The sequence below is a fragment of the Pholcus phalangioides genome, unplaced genomic scaffold, assembly GCF_987345545.1.
Source record: "Pholcus phalangioides strain wild (caught in Gottingen) unplaced genomic scaffold, Ppha-v1.0 ptg000043l_1, whole genome shotgun sequence".
NCBI classification, from domain to species: domain Eukaryota; kingdom Metazoa; phylum Arthropoda; class Arachnida; order Araneae; family Pholcidae; genus Pholcus; species Pholcus phalangioides.
The window spans coordinates 3,964,632-3,985,608 of NW_028301629.1; the positions used below are offsets into that span (position 1 = coordinate 3,964,632).

Consider the following 20,977-nt stretch of genomic DNA (forward strand, 5'->3'; position numbering starts at 1 on the left):
TGTCCAGACTAGGATCTACCAATTCCATATAAGCTGCTGTATTTTTTTGCATTAGTTTGTAATCGTGTTTGAATTCCGCTATGATTATCAGTTTGAATTCAGAGTTAGTCCCCAACAACCCATAGCATTCCTAGAATCCAAATTCAGAAACCTAAGTACAGTTCAACTTCAATGATATGAAGTAAAAAACACTGAACCTGGAGAACCAAATGCATCATCCTGTTGCTACATAATCAGAATATAAAACATTATAAAAACATAGAAATTTATGATTGTATTATTGGTTAGGGAGTACAACAAGAGGAAACCAACATGTTTATGTATGAGCAGTACAAGTTGAAAAAATTAACTTTTAGAAGTATGGAGGGTGTGTGCCATCTTCATGGGTAAAAATGTGCCATGAAACAACTATACATATAAGAAGAATGCGCCATCTATACAGACTAGGATGCACTGCAGCACTAAGATTCCTATCATTTATGCGATTTCGAACGTTCCTGAAGGATGGATGCAAAAAAAAAAAAATGCTGAAAATCCTTCATATCTTAAATACCAGCTTGTTGGCAAAGCATTGCAAATTACTCATAAGGGACCATTCAAGTATTACCTTAGCATCAACGGGGAAAGAGGAGTTTTATATTTGCTCACTTTGATGACAAAGGGATACTTGCATCACCAACCACCCTTCTTAAAAATATGAAATATTTTTACTGTGGTGTGTGTGTGTGCGTGCGTGCACGCACCAACAAGGAAAAACCTTCCTCTAGTTTATGGGCAGCAGAACTAACACCCCCCCCCCCAATAGATAAGTTTGCTTTCCTTTGAAAGACCTCTTTCCTCTAGTAGGCCTCTCTTAGACCTGTACAGACTGCCCCTCTTATGTCTTATGGGAAGGGGGAGGGGTGTCAGCTAAACTGTTTTGTGTCCACTCAGCCAGTCACATGCATTGTCCTTTAGTGATTTGCTGGATTCCCGTACACAAGTATCGTGTACACAGTGGAATCAAGAGAAAAGATAAGAAAAATGGTGAAATTCCTTGACGAACATCCTGGGAAGATAAGGGATCTGTCTCCTCCAGCTCCTGCAACTCCGGTACCAGCACCTCCGTTAAGGAGATCGCTGCGTCTTCACCCTGACAGTGCGTTGGTGGCACTGTTTGAAGGCGGGGAGCAGGATGAATCCTAAATCTATAATCAAGTGTCTCTGAGACATTTTAAAGACCTTCAGCTGTGATCAAAAGTGAATTGGACAGAGTGTACTGAACTGCCCGAGCGCAATGGGGTGCTCTACCTTTCCGTCAAACAATCCTTGATCAATCAAATTTATTTATTTATTTAATTTTATTTTATTTATTTATTTTATTTAATCAAATTTCTGATTGCGCCTTTGCGATATGATTTTATACAACTTTCCATGATTATTTATTATCCGTACCCGTTGCACTTTGACTTTAACTTGATTAATTTGATTCTTCTTTTTACATAATTTTTAATTTCCTTTCACTATATGTAATCTTTGACGTATCAATAAATAATGGTTTTGCCGTGATGCCCTGGACCTCTCCACTTCTGGGGGGGGGAGCGAAGAGCTTACCTTGCTTCTTGCGACAGAGCCTGGGTGTCTCGCAGTTTATCCAGTTGTGTACACAGTGATCGGGGGAATATGTCTTTTGCTTTGCCAATACAATTTTTTGTGAATGGCGAATCACCACCCATCCTCCACCTCAGTACCATCGAATGTTCCTGTATAATGTGGATGAGAAAACAAACTGCATTGATTTATGGGGACAAAGAAAGAAACTACTACTCTTGGAAACAATTTTCTTTTATAATGGGAAGCTATGACCATAACTGATTTGCATAAAGGTGGGGTATTTAACAAAATATGCGTGAGAATCTTGCCCGATAGAAGTGAAACGTCTAAGTCAGTGTTTCTCAACCACCGGGCTCTGACATCAGTCAAACCAGGCCGTGAATGATTCACTGTCTCATTTTTTATTTTTTTTATTTGTTTGTTATTTTTTCCATTTATTCCCTATTAGTCATGTGTATGACAGGACCTTCCCCTCACAAAAAAAATCAACCGGGCGGCAGGCTTCCGGAGGTTGAAAACTACTGGCCTAGGTTTTCATTTCTTCCAAACCGTGTGCATCTCTGTTATACTTAAGGGAATTCTACAATTTCAGCGGGGTCGGGAAAGGTAATCAACTGTCTATGTCGGACACAAAGCATCCAAACCAACCCCCACCCAATTTTATGTACTGCATGCAATTACATGCACTGCAATCAATCATGGCATCAATATTTGAAAATTTGGAGAAAAATATATAGTTATAATGAAAATGCTTTTTAAAGAATTCCATATGAAAACTTTATACATAGTTTTTTTTATTATTATTCTTGAATTTCAGCCAGCACTATTTTTGAATGTCAGAAACCAAGTTATAGATACCACGTATAGATATTCCTCTGAATTAAAATGTCAACATAACCTTGAAGAAACACAAGCACTATTTTTTAGCATAATCAGGGTCGTAATGAGGGTTTTTGCCACCCGGGGCAAATATAATATTACCTCCACAACCTTAAAATTCGAAATTTTATAATCTTCTTTGTTCCAACCTAAAACTGTTGCCCCCCGGGCACAACAATATCAACTTTAATAATGCAGTTACTACAATTTGTTATTGAAATGGTAGTCAGTGAGTCCAGCCAATTTTTCAGCCAGTATTCAGACCTTTACTGTCGTAGTTTTAAGTTACTTTTTCTTTCTTCCATTTATTATTATAAATGCCTTCTTTAGTGCCTATTCTAGGCATTTTTACTGTCATTTTGCCTATTCATTTGACTATTTTTAGTGCTTGGAACTTCCGGGCTCTATAAAAATATCAAACCAAATTTTCAATCCCCCGTTGAAATGCCAGTGCTAATGATCAAAAATGATTAAAAATAAAGGTTAGTGGGAATAATTGATGATTTTATTTATGTGTTGGTGAAGATGTTCAAATATTTTCTCTTCTTTTCCATTTTCAGATCAATTTCTTTAAGGACCACACAAAGATAGTGATCAGCGGTGCCCAACCAAATGGTATAGTGATGTACATCAATGAAGACCGTCAGTCAAACACCTTCCTGTTGTCAGACATCAGTCAGCAAGGCTGCGAGCCAAATATACGTTCTCGTCTCCAATATGCAGCGGGTATGCTGCATGACTTTTTGGAACTTGAAGGTGTCGATATCTTGTAAAAAAAAAAGAAAAAAATCTTACTTAGTCTTTGTGTTGGCTTGTAAAGTATCGCAGGAAAAAGGCCGTGATGATAACTTTTTGAGGGTGAAAATTTGTCTTCCCATAATAGTCATTGATTTTTAAACTTGGGGTTGTGCAAGCTGGTATTGAGAAGCCTCAAGTCTATCGAGTAGTAATAACCATAATAAAATCCCTATCTTTGAGCGAAAAACAGATATCAAGCACGATTTGCATTAGACCATTCTTACTTCAAGCCGATACTTAATTACCTCCATATACATATATTATATACCTGTATTAGTGCCCAATATTAAGTGTGTTCGTGGAAATTGATTATTGTATATTAGAAAAAGATTTTTTGATACATTCCATGTAATTTTATTTTAAATTATTATTTCAAACACGAGACTGATATTGACGAGTGATATTTTTTAACATGTCGAATCATCGCAGACTTTTAATTGATGATAATATATAGTATTATGATATTTTGCTTTGGACATAATTGTTTCTCAGACACTTTATGAACAGTGACTGACTATGGCTTGTCCTGGAAAAAGTTGGGAAAAAGGGGGTCAAGAGGGTTTTGTCAGTAAAATGGTTGTGTGCAGGTTGCGCCACACAAAGTATGATACATTTGAAAAAATTACTATAAAACCAAACCATTCACCGAATGAGTATATGTTGCAGAGTAAAATACTTGTAATGATTAATATTTTGTTTTAATAAGTGAAATAATTCAAAATTTTACACATAGAGGGTGTACTATAGACGAAGAGTTACTTTTCAGGCTTGAAGGCAGTCATTGGTTTGGATTTATCCTCATCATTTCTCCACATTAGTGGTTGGTATCATCAGGAGAAAATAGTGATTGGTTGTATACTAGAAGAGCTGTACATTTTTTTTTCTTTCACCTCAGGCTGTATTCTTGAGCAGCCTAGATTGAGCTATTGTTTTTTGATTGATAGGTTGCTGCTATAACTGATGGTAAATTAGAGATATCTCTTACATTAAAAAGAGTTTGATTGGTTTAGAGATGTGTAGTTTTTCACGAAAAACTACAAAAGCCGCGCTACTCAAGGGTGCAAGTACAGCCTGAGACCACAAAAAAAATTTGTTCTGGTATCCAATTCTTACAGCACCACTATTTTCTCCTGATGATGCCAACCTCTAGCATTGGAGAAAAGATTGATATACTCAAACCAATGACAGCCTTCAAGGCCAAAAAAGCCACTCTTCATCTGACGATGGCTGTGGAAACCTTATCAGCTAAACATGTGTTTAGAACGTTCTCTTCCTCCTACTATCACAACATTCCAAAAGGATCTGTTTTCTTGCAAGTGCAAACGAGGCCTCAAAATAGACTTTTTTGTATTTTAGGCATGCCACACATGCCCCCACCCCTGCATGCACCTCTGCCTGTATATCAAAGAAATACAAATAGCACAACACCATCTATGCCTGAAACTGTGAACTACTTTTCTAAACTACATTTATGACCCCCGGCAATCATTTTATTTTCAAATGGGTGATTTTATATCAAATTTTTAAATGTATCATGGACTTTTCATTTATCCTGTAGATTGTTGAAACTGGGCACTCTAGTTGCCTGTGCAGAAATCATTGCCATCTGCAGGTCAGATAAATTTGGACAGGGATATCGTCAACTGATAGGATATTTTAATCACATCGATACATCATTATTGATTATCGCCCCCGGTGATAATGAAGTTACTTCTTGAAGAAAATCTCTTCCATGGCATTGATGCCACAATTTTGAAGACTGATCTTCCATTTTAATCGTTTTATCGGAAGAAATCTAAAGATATTTTAACCATCGGAAGAAACTGTTATCAATAATCATATTTTGATACAGAGTATGTTTGTACAGCAGTTATTGTTAATACACAAAAACTGTGCCAAAATACATGTTTGTAGTGAAACGTGTCAAGTTCTTCCCCTTCCCTCTTTAGAACAAATACTCGTACATTCCAAAAGAAAGAAACACACTTAAGACTTTGTATAAAATGTATTTACATACAATAACAAAAATTTTCAAGAAACACTATACATTTCGGATGTCTTTTTGTTGTTGAAAATGGCAGTATAAAACATTTGTCTAAATCGTCACTGATGATGTATTATGAATGACTATTAAAAGCAAAAGACACGAAGATGGAGTCCAAACATATATAGGTGGCGCTTTTTATCATGCAGCGAGACACATCTCGAGCCGTGGCTTCTTGACTTGAACCTAGAATCTTTCTAGATTCTGGTGTTCTAGATGTTCTAGAATCTTTGGTCATGTCCGGAAACGGTGTTGACTGTCCTACAAACATATACAATGTTAATATGATCAGTATTCTCAAATAAATATCCACTTATTACTATTTGTCACGTCGAGTGCATTTAATTACAGAATTATTTTTCAGATACAACGCTCAACATCGAACAGTATTAATCTGTCTTCCATTTAAAAGTAATAAAGGAATGGGGTAATATCACTATAACAGTTTTCTCGATGTATACTATGAATTCCAAACCTTATTTTACTTTGTATTTTAGCAGTTTTCCTTTTTTTTATGAGATGACATGTAATTTTTGTATTTTGTGTGTATGTGACGAACGTGTGTTTTGTGTCGATTTATTGAATGTTTAGCGAATCCCTCGATATATGGGGCATTATGAACAAGACTGAGCATTGTAATTGAAAAAAAAATGTCAATAAATGTGTTTTTTACAAATAATTATACCTAATAATGTTGAGTTGAATTCATAATCAATTTATTTGTATCCGAATGAATACAATCTCATAATCAAGAGTTAACTTATTTCAAAAAATTGCCTTGTAAAAACAACTTGTGCAAAGAGGCAACTTTATGGGTGGGCCAACAGGGCTTCGAGTCAATTTTGGTTTTCTGAAATTATTTGTTTTGATGATTACACATTTTTTCTGAAACTTTTCTTTCATTAAATGTGAAAGTTTCGTATTTCTTAAATTATTTCTTTTACAAATCACGAAATTTAAAAAAAATTCTGAAATTATTTTTTTTTTACTAATTCAAAAAATTTTCTATTTGTTAAATTTATTGCTGATTACGAACGGCAGGCAGGCTTGTTTTTATACTCATCGAGGAGTTTGTACACGAACCCCTCGATGTGAGACTCCCTGCTGTAGCAATTTTCTTCTGTGGTCATATCACTGTTTCTGTTGTACCCATAGGCGGAGATAGACTTGGAAGTCTGGGGAGGCACGATCATTATTGCTGGGGGCATGATGATGATGTCAATTCATTTATACGTTCCTATACATGAATATATACATTAGATCAGTCGACTCCAACTTTGACGCTGGGGGGGGGGGGGCAATAGCACCCCGTATCTCCGCCCATGGTTGTACCCCTGTGTCAGGAAAGTTTTTGACAAGGATGAACCGAGTATCGAACTCGCGACACCTCTAAACATCCTTTGGTACTTTGGGCGAGTATCTTATCGACCTGGGCTACCGCACGCCCATGAAATTTGTTTTTCTAAAATTGTTTCTTTTACTAATTGAGAAATTTTTGTTTTTCCAAAACCCAAATTTCTTTTCACTATGAAAATTTTATTTTTCTGAAATTATTGTTTTTCTGAAATCATTTCTTTTACTAATTCAGAATTTTTTTTTTCTGAAATTATTTGTTAAACAAATTTTCAGATTTTTTTTCTTCCAAAATTTTCTTTTGCGAAAAATGCATTTTATTTTTTTCTGAAATGATTTTTTTTCAATAATTCTGAAATTTTTTTGTATACTTTTCCTAAATTATTTCTTTTACTTATTCAGAAATTTTTGTTTTCCCAAAATTATTTTCTTTCACTAATTATGAAATTTTTGTTTTTCGGAAATTGTTTCTTTCATTAATTTTGAAATTTTTTTGTGTTTCTGTAAAAATTTCTTTGGCCAATCATGAATTTTGTTGAGTGTATGTGAGCAAGCCTTTTAGGCATTTCGAGAACAAACACGAACCTCTAGCGTCCGCTATGAATTTCAAAGGATAGGCAAGACTAGCAATGTTCTCGAAAAACCGTAGTCAAACGTCGTTAACGTGAACCAGCTTAACATGAAACTCTGGTTAACGTAAAAAGAATTCTCGGTCCCATCGTTCGTTCTCTATGGCGAAAACATGAACCTTTTAGATGGAAGATCGATTAACGTGAAAGGATTTGTCAACCTGAATGAAAAAATATGAAGAAAAAAAAAGCTCCGTAGAAAAATTCCGAGATAGTAAGGCTTGTGGGTCAATGTCGTTAATGCGCTAAACAAGAGTGAGGATTTTATTGCCCTCTGAGCGTGGGGTGTAAGGTGTCTCAGAGATAAGTGAGGCACAAACTCGTCTCTGAGTTGGCTCGTCGTTTTGTTTTCGAAAACTATTATAGTGATTTAAGATCATAGATGGCGCTGTGGCGTAGAATTTCGTTCGATAGGGGGGAAAGAGCTGTTCGCGCGCTTTTTCCTGTCATGTTTTGTAAAGCCATCGCCTTTATACTAATAGTGTTTTTTTAAATGATGAGCGATCAAAACGAAGCTCTTTGTATACCAAACAACACAAAAGAAAATCTAGATATGTCAACCCAGTGAGGAGAAACCCCAAAGTTGGGTAGTTTTCCAATGCGATTTTGCAACCTAACCCTCCCCCTCCATTTTGCGGGACAAAACCATTTCCACCATTGTATTTCCAGCTTTCGGAAGGGGGAAGGGGAGTAGGACCGGGGCCACACACACAGAACGATGTCGATGTGTCAGGAGGAAGGAATTGTGTAAATACTTTGAATCATCCCGTATTTCAAGGAGCAAATTTTCCTATATAATAATATAGGAAAATTTGTTCCGTGAAATACGGGATGATCCGGCTCTTGGGACGGAGGGGGGATGATCGTTCCTATCACCCCCCTCCCACTAGGTTCACGCCTGATCGAAGGCTGATATCTTCAGCTGAGAATGAAATATGAGGCAGGCGCCTTCACCTGCGAATGGAAAGAAGCCAGCATATTCAGCCGTGAAGCCTCGGCTGCGGATAGAGAAGGCAGGCATTTTCAGCAGTGAATGAAGAGAAGACACGCATAGGTGCCAATGCTTCCGATTTTTTAGCCTTATTAAAATATTGCAATCGGGAACACCAGATTCATTAAATTTTTCGTCTCTAGAAAAATTCATAGAAATCCAAAACTGTGCTTCACTTGAAAGATAAATCCTCGAAGAGAATACTCTTCAGCAAAGCTTGTTTCTTACATGTTCAGACCATAGATATAATAAAACAAATTTTACAATGAACGAACATTAATCTTATTTCTACGGTTCAGGCCCTGCGTAAATACGACTTTTTGGGGCTCCTTACACATAGCATTCTTTGAGGCAGAGAAGACGTTCACAGGAAGAGAGGGGGCCACGGAGAGCCCGCGTATCCCCCCTCCCCCACAGACGATCAAAAATTTAAATATATTTACTAATATATTTGTAAAAAAAATAAAATATTGAAGAAGATGCCAATTTTGACATCCGAAAATTTGAGGGCCCTGGGTACGGGGTTCGTTGGCCCATGCCAGAGACTGGCACTGCTCCTCAGTCCTTGCAATCCCAGACTGACCATATTTTCTCGGTCACCAAATATGATGCAAAAATACGCAAAGTTGCACAATTATTGCGAAAATCAGCGGAAAATCACGAATGGGGGATGAAGCCCTCCTGCAAATGATAGTTGATTGAAATTAATTCTATAAAGAAACGTTAATTATGACGTGATACAGAATATTCATATTTATAGTCATAGTTTTCTTTTGTAAGTCGGCAAAATAATTTCAATCGTTGATTTTAGTGAGGGAAAAAACGTGGCATTGAAAAAAAACGACTGCGAAAAAATCTTGAAAAAACGGGTCATATGGTCAGCTTATGAAATCCTAGGAAATTCCTAGTTTTCCCTTTTATTTTAAACATGGTTTTTTTTTTTGGTGCGAAATATTTCATCACGTGATAAACTACAGATTTTTCAAGCCTGCGAATTGGTGCCTATGATCCCGTATCTTACGGGACAGACAAATTTACCCTATATTATTCAGCTCTTCCCCCTTCTGGATCCGCGCATATTTCAAGGGGTACGCAATAGTACGTCAATACAGTATAGTATTAGCAATTCAAATTAATCGGCAAATTTATGATTGTGACCTTTCTTAATGAGGACGCATCGAGACCATGGGTCAAATCCAAGAGTAAAAAAGAACTTCAATTAATATTGTAACAAGAAATACGTTATGAAACTGCATAACATGATTCTCACCTGCTTCCGGAATCCGATACGAAACCGGACGAATTCTCATGTCTCATGTTATCTCTGACGATACGTCACCTCATCGAGATGTCACCGGGAGTTCACGAAACTTATACCAATAGACAACATGGCGAACATGATGATGACCGACGCTCGGGTACGAAGAACCCCGGACGAATTGGGAAGTCCGTACCACGCCCTGAGATTAACTTCCAGCTGATTCCCGTTTTCGGATCTGCCGGATTCCTGTCCGTGTGTCGGCGGTCTGCAACAATGGATGTCAGTCAGTATTCAATCGAAAATCGAGGTAAAATTTGAGACATACAACGTGCATAGACATATTTATGGTTGGGAGGAGGGGGGGGGGGCTTGGCAGACTATTGTCCAAGGCTGAAAATTTAAGAAACCAGTGCTCAAGAAAATTAATGGAATGGAAGGAATGCGTGTGGGAAAACTTGTGTAGCACCACAAACCGTTAACCCACCTCCACTAAGAGAGCAAGCGGGCTAAATCAGTGACTGACCAACGAGTGATCTAGGTAATTTGCAAACATGTTAGTGGCCAAAAGAGTGACCTAAAGAGCAAGAGACTAGGTTAGCGAGCGAACAAAAGAGTAGCAAGACCCATACAGTCTGCAAGAATGTGAGTGACCAAAACATTATGCATTGAAGTAGGGAGCGACGGACTATGTCGATGAGTCACCAAAACAGTTAGCAGTAACCTGAAGAGCAAGGGACGAGGTCAGTGAGTGTGACCCAGAGTAGTGACGGACTATAGTCGAGCGAAGCCCCGGGCGCAAAAGAAAATATTGGGCCCTTAAACTAGAAAAAATGTGAAGTTCTGGTTTCTCGGGGCCCTTAAGAAGTCGGGGGCCCTGTGCACGCACCCAGTGAGCCCGTAGTTTAATGAACCTCTGACCCAGAGAGTTTGCAAGCATGTAAGTGGCCATAACATTATACATTGACCTAGAGATCAACGGACCAGGTCGATGAATCACCAAAACAGCTGGCAGTGACTTAGAGTGCGAGAGAGAGTGAGTCATCAAAGTCACTTAGAGAGCGAAATATCAGATCAGTCAGTGATCTAGAGAGTGAACGACCATTTCATAGCGAGTGACCAGAAGAGTCAGACCTAGAGAGCAATTTACCGTGTCGGTAAGGTGATTTAGAGTGTGAGTAAGAGGTGAACGGCCAAAAAAGTTATCTAGAGCGTGTGCAAACGGGTGAATGGCCAAAAGTGATCTAAAGCGTATGCAAGCTTTCAGGTGAGCGTTTAAAAGAGTGATTTGGAGTAGTGTTTCTCAACCGGGGGGGGGGGGGGGCATATGACCCCCCCCCCTTTTGGTCCTGAGATATTACGGATGGTCCGCGGGTGAAAATTAAGTTGAAGGGGAGCTATGACAGACTGCTGAGGGGGGCACAAAGCGCTGAGGGAAAAAATCAGATATAAACAGAAATCAAGCTTCAATTGAAATATGGTAGGGAAAAGTGTGTGCCTACTTTTAGAATGAATCAGAATTGCCCTTATAGCCAGGGCCGTCTTAACACACACGCTCACTGGGACATAGCCTTGAATGCTATATATTTGATGCTATATTTTTCTAGAATAAGTATGTAAATTTGTATACAGGTACTCCCATTAAAGTAGTTGCCCCTAGTGCTGCTAAAATGGCCTTGCATAGAACCAGAGCTATCTTAAATCATGGGACCGTCTTGGCATGGTCTTGATGTCAATAGAAGCGTCCTACATGATGAAATTTGGTACACGATTTGCGTGAGTAAATACGTAGGCTGTGATTTCCGGCTAAAGTAAGCGGGCTCTCCAGAACATCTTTTCGCCTGAGGGCCCGTGGAGGAGAGACGGGACTGCATAGAACTCCCATGAAACCTTTTGGGCCACGGGCAAAAAAGGTTAAGAAACACTGATCTAGAGCATGCGTAAGCATATGAGCAGCGAAAAAAGTGATCTAGAGTGTGTGTGCAAGCATGTGAGTGGCCAAAAGAATTTACAAGCATGTGAGTGGCCAAAAGAATTTACAAGCATGTGAATGATCAAAAGAGTGACCTAGAGAGTGAGGAAACAAATATTAGCGATCAGCAATGCAAGTATGTGAGTGACCAGAATAATGACTTACAAACGGGCATATTCACAGAGAGAAAGGGACTAAGCGGACTATAGCACGGCCGACTAGACATTCAATTGTTAATCTAACATTAATTGTTTAGTGAGCTATGGCTATAGCCTAATGGTAAATTTGAAGAATTAATGTTCAAGAAAATTACACTAGAATGGGTGAGAAGCAGCTAAACCATAAATCCTACGCTAACCACGAGTAATGTTAAAACGTACCGGTCAAAGTCATCGATTTTAACCCACAGGTCATTGAAAGTCCTCTTCGTCGACGCCGCAGTCGAAGTCCTCAGTAGATGCACGTGGTGATGGTGATGGTTCTGGCGTTTGCGGTACCTTCGACGTCCGAGTCGGGAATTCTGCAAGTGAATGAAATCTTCGTTCTGGACGAAATCGTTGCCACCTCGATGATGGTTATGATGATGGTGGGACTTGTGCCTATGCCGGAATTGAGGCAAGTACTTCTTGGTGCTGGAAAAACAAAAATTGAACGCTCGTATCAATAACATTGTAAGGCACTGGTTCTCAAAATGTGAGTCGCGGCTCGGCTATCAGCAGCATTTTTACGAAAATGCGGCATTTTAGCTTAAAGGCCGAATTCCCGTTTAGAATAAAATAAAAAAAGATCTAACGATTGAACATTTTGCTACCAATTGTGAGTGAGGAAAGGCAGTTGTCCCGTTTTACCAATATCCGTTTACATACGTATACATCTTATTCAACCAACCGGGATGTATGGTCACCGTACTTGCTAACGGAACTTTTATCGGAAATAGTTATCATTCGGTTATTCCTTATCATAAACCCACGAGTCCCGATGTGATCGCACTGAGCGGTGTAGACTGTATTTGAGGTTTTTAAGTAACTTTTTTTTTATATATTTCCTCGCAGTTTCCACACAATAACAAAAAACTTCAGGCGTAATTCATCTTACAGATTACATAGAAAATAACGATCAATATTATTGAATTAGGGGCTGGAACATAGGGATACAAAGCCTGAAAATTAAAGAAAATTTTAAAAATTCAGAAATAAAAAATACTTACGAAAGTCTAGTACGTAATACTAGAAGCCCCACTCCTGTTTGGCACGCGAAAAAATGGGTTAGAGGAGATGTATGATCCTTAGAGCAGATAACACGTTTACATGCGCTAATATTGCGGTAGCATTGGAAGTTCTAGCACCCTCTTGACTTTTTTTCTTCGTAAGGAAAGAAATGGAGTGCAGTCATTGGTGAAAATTCTTGAAACGAGTTTTAAACCCGCTTTTTCTATTTCCCATGTAAACGGAGCTTAAAGGCTTCATCTCACAGATTAGATGCGCCTGACACAGGGTTAAGATAGAAAGTTATTTCAAAATCTCAAAAAATAGGATGGATACAGCCTGGAGAAGGACATTTCCTCAAGGAATGAAAATTTGTTCAAGAAAATTTTTAAAATCTATGGATGAAAAAATTATTATATATATATATATATATATAATACATATATATCAGAAACAGGAATATAAATAGGAAGTGACGGAAAAAAGTTCTGCGCCAAACATATTTAATTTAACCCTTTATTTCGGCACAATGTTGCTCTCAAAAAACACAACATGGTATTATGATTTTCAAATAAAGACATTTTATATTTTGAGCTAGTTTCTGCATTGATGCTTTTTAGCAGTTCTCAAACGTTCGATTTTTACTTGTGAACTGTGCTTAAAGTTTTTAAAATCACCAGCAGATGGCTCGAAAGTACACGTGTCCCGATCGAAGACGATTGTTAACCCACCCTAAGATTTTGGAGTGAAATTTCACGTGTGGAGGAGAAATGTTGACGTTTATTAATATACGTCAACATTTATATAAACAAAGTTATGAGTAGTTAAAAAGTATAAATAGATACAAAGTTACGTTTTCAAAACAATAAATGATATTTTTATGTTATTCCAAACTATGTAATTTATATGTATTTCATGTGTTGCCAGTTATAAGCATGATGGGGACAGGTTATATCGCAACGATGAAGCAACTTTCTACAATATTTTCTGTCATTTTTACGTGTAAATGACAAACAACGTTTTATAAATTTAATACTGATAGCGATTGTGAACATGCTTCTAATACTTCTAATACAGACTTTTGAGAAACTTCAAAAGTAAAAAAGTTTGTCCAAATTTTGAACCAAAAATATCTGTTTTTTTAGAGAGAAAATTGACCTACAAGTGCTTTTATACTACTGCTGTTTAACCGTTATGCATCTCGTGAACGTTAATCTGAGGAATTTCTAATGAATTGTGGTGTATGCGGGAACGTGTTGAGTTGTGCTTTTATATCACGTGTGGGCAGAACTATAAGCTTGGGATTCTTTCATCAGGAAACTAATAAATGCTTTTACAGTTCGGAAAGCGATGAACTAACAGGAACTAGTTCCTTACGGCAAGGCCGTCTTAAGAGCATCATGGGCCCCCGGGCGAAATGATATTTCTGAAGCTGTACGTGGCGATATATTGGCCCTTATGTGGCGAATTCTCGGAAATTTCAAACACATTTCATTTTTGTGAGGCTCCTTTTCTTTTGAGGCCCCCGGGCCTCGCCCGGGTGGGCCCATGCGTTAAGACGGCACTGCCTTACGGACATGTGCACTGATAAAGAGCACAAAAGCAAAACAAGAGCAGAAGAACGCCAGAACATTCGATTGGGTGAAGCAAGACGTTTCATCGAATCTTGCCAACTCATCTGAAATTCTTTTGTTACAGTGCTTCTCTGCAATACTCCAGATAATATTTTGATGTGGATCTTGTAAATGAAATAGTATATCAGATATGCCCGTATATTCTGTGTAATCTATAGCTTTATGCATTGTGTATGCATGGCTCACCAATCAAAGTGAGTGCAAAGAATCAAGCCATCAGTCAAAAAATTCCTAGGAGTAATTGCTTTATGAATGATAGAAAAAGAAAAAAAGTCATAAGAGAAATCTGTGGACTCGAAACAACAACCTAAGAAAAAGTTACCATTCCTTACGAGGACATACGGTAGGATTCGTATGGATCAAAGGGACGATGCAGATTATGAAAAAATAGGTACTCGAATGTGTTTTGCTCAAATTGTAAAAGGTGTTCAGTGTTTTGTGCTACATAGGGATTGTGTCAAAGCTTTCCATATTAAACTGTGACGTATTAATAAAATGTACCTTATTATATTCAAATTATCTAGTATTACTTAGAGCAGCGGTTCTCAACCTTTTCTGACTCGCGGAGCCCTTTTCAGTGAATAATTTCTCTGGCGGAGCCCTGTTTAACTCGAAGAGCCCTTTTTAGTATATCACTTATATGGCGGTACACCCTTTAGGCCTCTTTTTTGTTTGTTTATCGAATTTATTGATTTATTTTATTATTCTCGACTGGCCGCGGAGCCCCTGGGAAGTGCACATGGAGCACCGGTTGATAACCGCTGCTCTAGAATACTTTAAGACATTCATTTTTAAAAATATTGTTGGTGCTTTGGAAAATCGGAAGTGCCTTATGTGGTGATGACGAAGCTCATGTGTAAAAAACTAAATTCTTCATTCAGCTTTGTTCCTCATAAACTGACCTGAAAGATCAAACTTCCAGTTCAGTAATTTTTTCAAGACCCAAGGAGACGTTTGTCCAAAACAAAGGACCTCCACACAAGCAGACGACAGGTAAGATCGTAAAAAGTTAATTTTTTCACATTCTACTTTATAGTAATGTGCTGCCATCTAATGTCAAATTTAAAAGCGACTCATGTGGTGATGATGAAGTTTAAATAAAAAAAACTATATTCTTCATTCCGCTTAGTTCCTTACAAAGAAAGCTTATAAACTGAACTGGAAGTTCAAACTTAAAGTTCGGTTATTTTATTTGAGCATAAGGAGACGTCCAAAACGAAGAACCTCTTAATAAGCAGACGACAGACGGTTTGTTCGGTTCCCTACAAGCTTAGCTCACAAACAGAACTGGAAGTTTGAACTGCCAGTTCAGTAATTTTTTCAGGACACAAGGAGACGCCCAAAACAAGTAACCTGGAGAGAAGCAGACGACAGAGATTCCGAGGCTTGCATCGAGCTTATATTACTAGAGGCCGGCCGGAGAGCAGCATCCAGCCGCCGCGACGGCAGCGACATCGAATGCAAGGAAATCATGTCACTCATTTGCCCACAGAAATGTGCAGTTCGGTCTCCAAATATCAGGTTTCAAAGATTTAAAAAAAAGGATAGGGGGAACTCTCATCTAAAGGTGAAAAAAGATTAAATTATTTATTTCATTAATACTGGAATCATTTCTTTCATCAATTCTTGAATTTTCCTTCATCAATTCTGGATTTTCCTTCATGAATTTTGGATTTTCTACCTTTCTGGAATTTTTTCCTTCATTATTTCTTGAATTTTCATTCGTTAATTCTGGAATTATTTTCTTTATTAATTATTATTTCTTTTATTTTTTCTGGAGTAATTGTTTCATCAATTCTGGATTTATTTCTTTCATTAATGCTGAAATTATTTCTTTCATTAATGATGAAAATATTTCTTTCATTAATGCTGAAATTATATATCATTAATGCTGAAATTATATATCATTAATGCTGAAATTATATATCATTAATGCTGAAATTATATATCATTAATGCTGCTGAAATTATATATCATTAATGCTGAAATTATATATCATTAATGCTGAAATTATATATCATTAATGCTGAAATTATATATCATAAATTCTGGAATTACCTCTTTCATTAAATTTGGAATTATCTCTTTCATTAATTCTGGAATTATATCTTTTTCATTAATTTTGGAATTATCACTTTTATCAATGCTGAAGTTATCTCTTACATTATCTCTGGAATATATTCTTTCATTAATGCTGAAATTATATTTCATTAATGCTGAAATTATATTTCATTAATGCTGAAATTATATTTCATTAATGCTGAAATTATATATCATTAATTCTGGAACTACCTCTTTCATTAAATTTGGAATTATCTCTTTCATTAATTCTGGAATTATATCTTTTTCATTAACTTTGGAATTATAACTTTTATCAATGCTGAAGTTATCTCTTACATTATCTCTGGAATTATATTCTTTCATTAATGCTGAAATTATCTCTTTCATTAATTATGGAATTATCTCATCGATGCTGAAATTATTTTTTCATTTATTGTTTTATACTTCTATTTATGCCATAAGAAAATAACGGGGGGATCGTGTTTGTTTTCACCGAGTCACGTGATGTTACGACGAAAGATGTTGGGGGACAGTTCTCAGTATAGCCACTATATAAGGGCCCTATCCTTCTACAGTCGCCTTAGTTCTCAGCACTGCAAGGCGGGGACCGCTGATGGTTACTCTCTCCAGTAATATAAGCTCGATGGAGGCTTGATTTATATACTGTTGGTGCTGCCATCTAATCTCGAAATTTCAGGCAACTCGTGCGATGATGAAAAGAGAGAGAGAGTTTTTGGCATAACATTTTTTTATGAGACGAAAATTTTGATAACAAAATTCGTACATTTGCAACAATCGATTTTATGTAGAAAAAAATGGATTATTTCTTTCCACAGAAACATTCGTAGAATATGGATTATCGAACAAATAAGTGAAAATACTGATTATGTGTCCTTCAGATAGGGTCAACAGATTCAAAACTGAAAAAAGAGGACGCCTGGTGTGAACCTTATGCAGTGCCGTCTTAACGCATACTTCCCCCCCCCCCGGGCCGTGCCCGAAGGGCCCAAGAGAAGAGGTTCCTCAGCAAAACGAGACGTAGTTGAATTTTTCGAGAATTTTTCAGGTAGGTCCTCCAAAAAAATCACTTGGCTCGGGGCCCATGATGCTCCTAAGACGATCCTGCCTGACAGCCCCACCCTTGTGGGGGGGGGGGGGGTCATGGAATTCCAGTACTTGATTCCTTTACTTCTATTAATTTACATTAATCAAACGAAAACAGCAATAAAAAATTCGAAAAATGATCAAAGTTATCGAATTGCAACGCATATTTGATAAAGAGATGATGAAGCGCTTTAAAAGTATGACAGAAATTGACGTCCGTTCAATATGGTTCGAGCCACGATGAAGTGTCAGCAGGTGGACCACGCGCTAATTACTATTAATAATTAATGAATTTAGTAAAATTAATTTAAATGCCATTCCCTCTCAATGGATCGTGTTCGATTACGATCTACACCAGCGGTTCTCAACCATTTTTGACTCGCGGATCAGTACATAATTTTTCCATCGGAGCTCTATTTGACTCGAGGAGCCTTTTTTGTATATAGTTTTTATGGCGGAACTCCGTAGGCCTCTTTTTTTTATTTATCTGTCAAATTCGCATATTTATTTTCCTTGAGTCGGCGCGGAGCACCTGGGAAGTCCTTCAAGCACCGGTTGAGAACCACTGATTTAGAGTATAGTATTAAAGTCCAAAAAAACTTGAATTCTTATTTATGTTTATATATATATACAAAAATATATTTTTTCTTATTTTGCAATTTTAGCTTATAAGCAACATATGTGTCATTTTTGTATACTTAAAGACTTAAAGGCCAGTCGTAGTCCAGGCTCTGTCCCTGGTGGGATGTAAGCCATTTACCCGGAAGGGTTGGACCACGCTGGAGAGGGCCAGCCACGTCGATTTTTGTATACTGCTACTTGGTTGGCGATATTGCTTACAGGCTGTGTTTTTTTTTTTCGAACATTAACAATGACTTTTTCTCTCCATGGCATTCAAGACACCTCTTTTACTCCATAGAACTCATCAAAAAAATTTTCTGCGCATATTTCAATGTTTGTAAGTAAAGGGTTAAACTGTTGGGGGCACAATTTAGGCCAATTTCATGAGAATGAATTATATAAGTCCCATACAGGTTCTAAAATTGGTAGTGAAAGGGTTAAACGGTGCCCCAGTCAAATAATTAAGATGACAAACGAAATTTTCCATTTATAACTTTTAGTTAAGGGGGGCCCCCCCAAAAAACTCTCGACCTTCGGGGCCTTTAAACTCGCAGAAAAACAAACTCACACGGCGACACAAATTCTTACGTTCATCAAGGACCTCCAGGCCCAAATGACCTTCCACCTCTTTGACCACACAACAACGAATGGTAATTTATGCGTTTACGGGAGGGCCCCTTAAATTTTTTACAAAATAAGATGACCGAAAATATATGGTAATTCATTCGCTAGTATAAATGACCCCATAGAAATCGGACATTTACAGTTTAGCAATAAATATGTCACGGGAGGGGGGGGGGGGAATCCTCCAGTACATATATTCCCCTGCAGGTATTTTTTTTTAAACGGCCATTGGGCAATTGCGGTCGGCTCTGATCAAAGAAAATGAATAAAAATAAAAATTGATAGATACTAACCTCGACCCCAGCGACCTTCTGCAAGTCTTTTTACATTGTGTGAGTGTGTCGCGTGAAAAAGGGTGCCTTTTTATTTTCTCCCAGATTTGGAACCGGTTCCGATTCCTTCAATGATCAAAGGGCTCGAGCACCGCGCCACGAGTGTGTGTGTTGAGCATTCACGCAACACACGAACTACAAAAGCCCCCAGGGCCCCCTCCCTCATTGGCGCGATTTTCCAACTATTTATATATATATATATATATATACGTGTATTACTATGTGTATAATAATCTTCGCCATCAGTATATGATGATCATTATTATTTAATACTGATTTTATATATACATACCTCGTTTACGGTCGACCATCTTGTTTGTTGATCGAAGATTTCTACTGAAAGTCATTGGCCAAGTGTTTCTCAACTTTTTTTCGCACATGCCCCCCCCCGTCTTATCCAGGGCCCCCAAAATCACTCTTTCTACATATTGAATTTATTTTTTTCGAAAAAGTTATAGCGATACAATTTTTTATAAATAATGCTCTGGACCGCTAGGGCTAGAGTCCACTACGCTTCACTCTTTTCTGTGCAGGGCTGTCCTCCTCGGGCAAAGTGATGCTCTGGGGATCCGTACCTAGCTGGAAGTAACAGCTTACATATTCACGTCCGTGCCCTCGAAATCATAGTACCGGATCTAATTGTCTAAGTCCCCATGAACATGATGCTCTGGGCTATTTCCAAGCGGGCCCCATACGATAGGACGGTCTTAGCATGGCTCTCGTAAGTGTGGAAGCTAGCAGGGCTCCAAAACAATTCTTATTTTTTTTCACACCATAAATTCACTATACGGGGAAATTTGAAAAAAATCTAGTGTGAATCCCACCAAAGATCCTAGCCTAGGGCCCTGCTGCAGTATTTGGGAGAGGGGATTACGAGCTCTGGGTTTATGGGCAGTTCTCCTGTGTATCTGAAAGTAAGCACTTTCATTTATTTCCCTTGAAATCTTTATTTCTTCGCATTTGAATTTTTCCACTATTCTCTGTGCTCCCCTCCCCTTCTTTAGGATGCAGGTCCACTACTTTTTCCAGTTGGTTTTCGACGGAGATACGTTATCCAGGGCCGTAACTAGGCTGAGGTAACGGGGGTACTGCCCCGAGCCTAATGGGGGAAGGCGACGGCGGCTCACAAATGATTTTACACTTATATAGCATAATTTTTTTCCTTTTAAGGCCCCCAAAAGAAAATGTCTGCCCCGGAGCCCCGAGAAGACACTCTATGGCCCTGATCATGGGAAGCCCCGGACCAATTGGCTTTTCTGAGACCCTACCTGGAAAATTCTCGAAAAATTCTATTGCTCGTTTTTCTAGGGTCCCTCTTCTCTTGAGGTCCCCCGTCCGTGCTCGGGTGGACCCCTGCATTGAGACAGTACTGACGTTACCACTCCGAAACTACTACTAAATAATATTTAATGATTTTTCAAAAACTATGATCTTGCCGTATGAGAAGCGTCACCTAGAGAGAGCAATAACAACTTTTTTCTTTCGAACTTTAGCCCTAATTTTAAGCGAGATTTGTTCTTGTATATCGAACAAACAAATGTGTACAAATACTTTTAAAGCTCAAAATTGTTAAATTTCTGCTGATCAAAAGTATACTAAGGAAATACTTTACATATAAAATATTTCTTATAATTCAATAAATTTTCGTCACTTTTACGAGTTAATTATCCTTCAGCTCGTACGGCGTAGCATCGAACGGGGAAGCCTAAGGGAGACGAGACTAGACTCGAATGTGATAACATGTGTCGGTGGTTTCGTTTTTGAACTGAATTCCGTATTTATTTGAGCAGCGGGCGAAAAATACACGGAGTTATTTCTTCCCGGGTTAAGACGGCAAATACATAATCGAATCACGATGAACTTGTGCGATTTCAATCTG

General features: G+C 38.0%; 2 protein-coding genes across 2 annotated transcripts in view; one reads left to right on the plus strand and one right to left on the minus strand.

The window, feature by feature from the left end:
• LOC149063807 (serine/threonine-protein kinase PLK1-like) overlaps positions 1–5,993 on the plus strand; it is a 131,096-nt gene extending 125,103 nt beyond the window's left edge. Inside the window, exon 13 of the mRNA XM_089255656.1 lies at positions 3,033–5,993. Within this exon, the coding sequence (XP_089111782.1) occupies positions 3,033–3,245 (213 nt within the window). The 3' untranslated portion in view covers positions 3,246–5,993. The remainder of the gene's footprint in view (positions 1–3,032) is intronic.
• The window catches only part of LOC149063810 (metalloprotease TIKI1-like), a 70,371-nt gene continuing 54,650 nt past the window's right edge, over positions 5,257–20,977 (minus strand). The window contains exons 7-9 of the mRNA XM_089255657.1: positions 11,898–12,149; positions 9,558–9,813; positions 5,257–5,575 (exon numbers count right to left, since the gene is read on the minus strand). Coding sequence (XP_089111783.1) covers positions 9,639–9,813; positions 11,898–12,149 — 427 coding nt within the window. The 3' untranslated portion in view covers positions 5,257–5,575; positions 9,558–9,638. The remainder of the gene's footprint in view (positions 5,576–9,557; positions 9,814–11,897; positions 12,150–20,977) is intronic.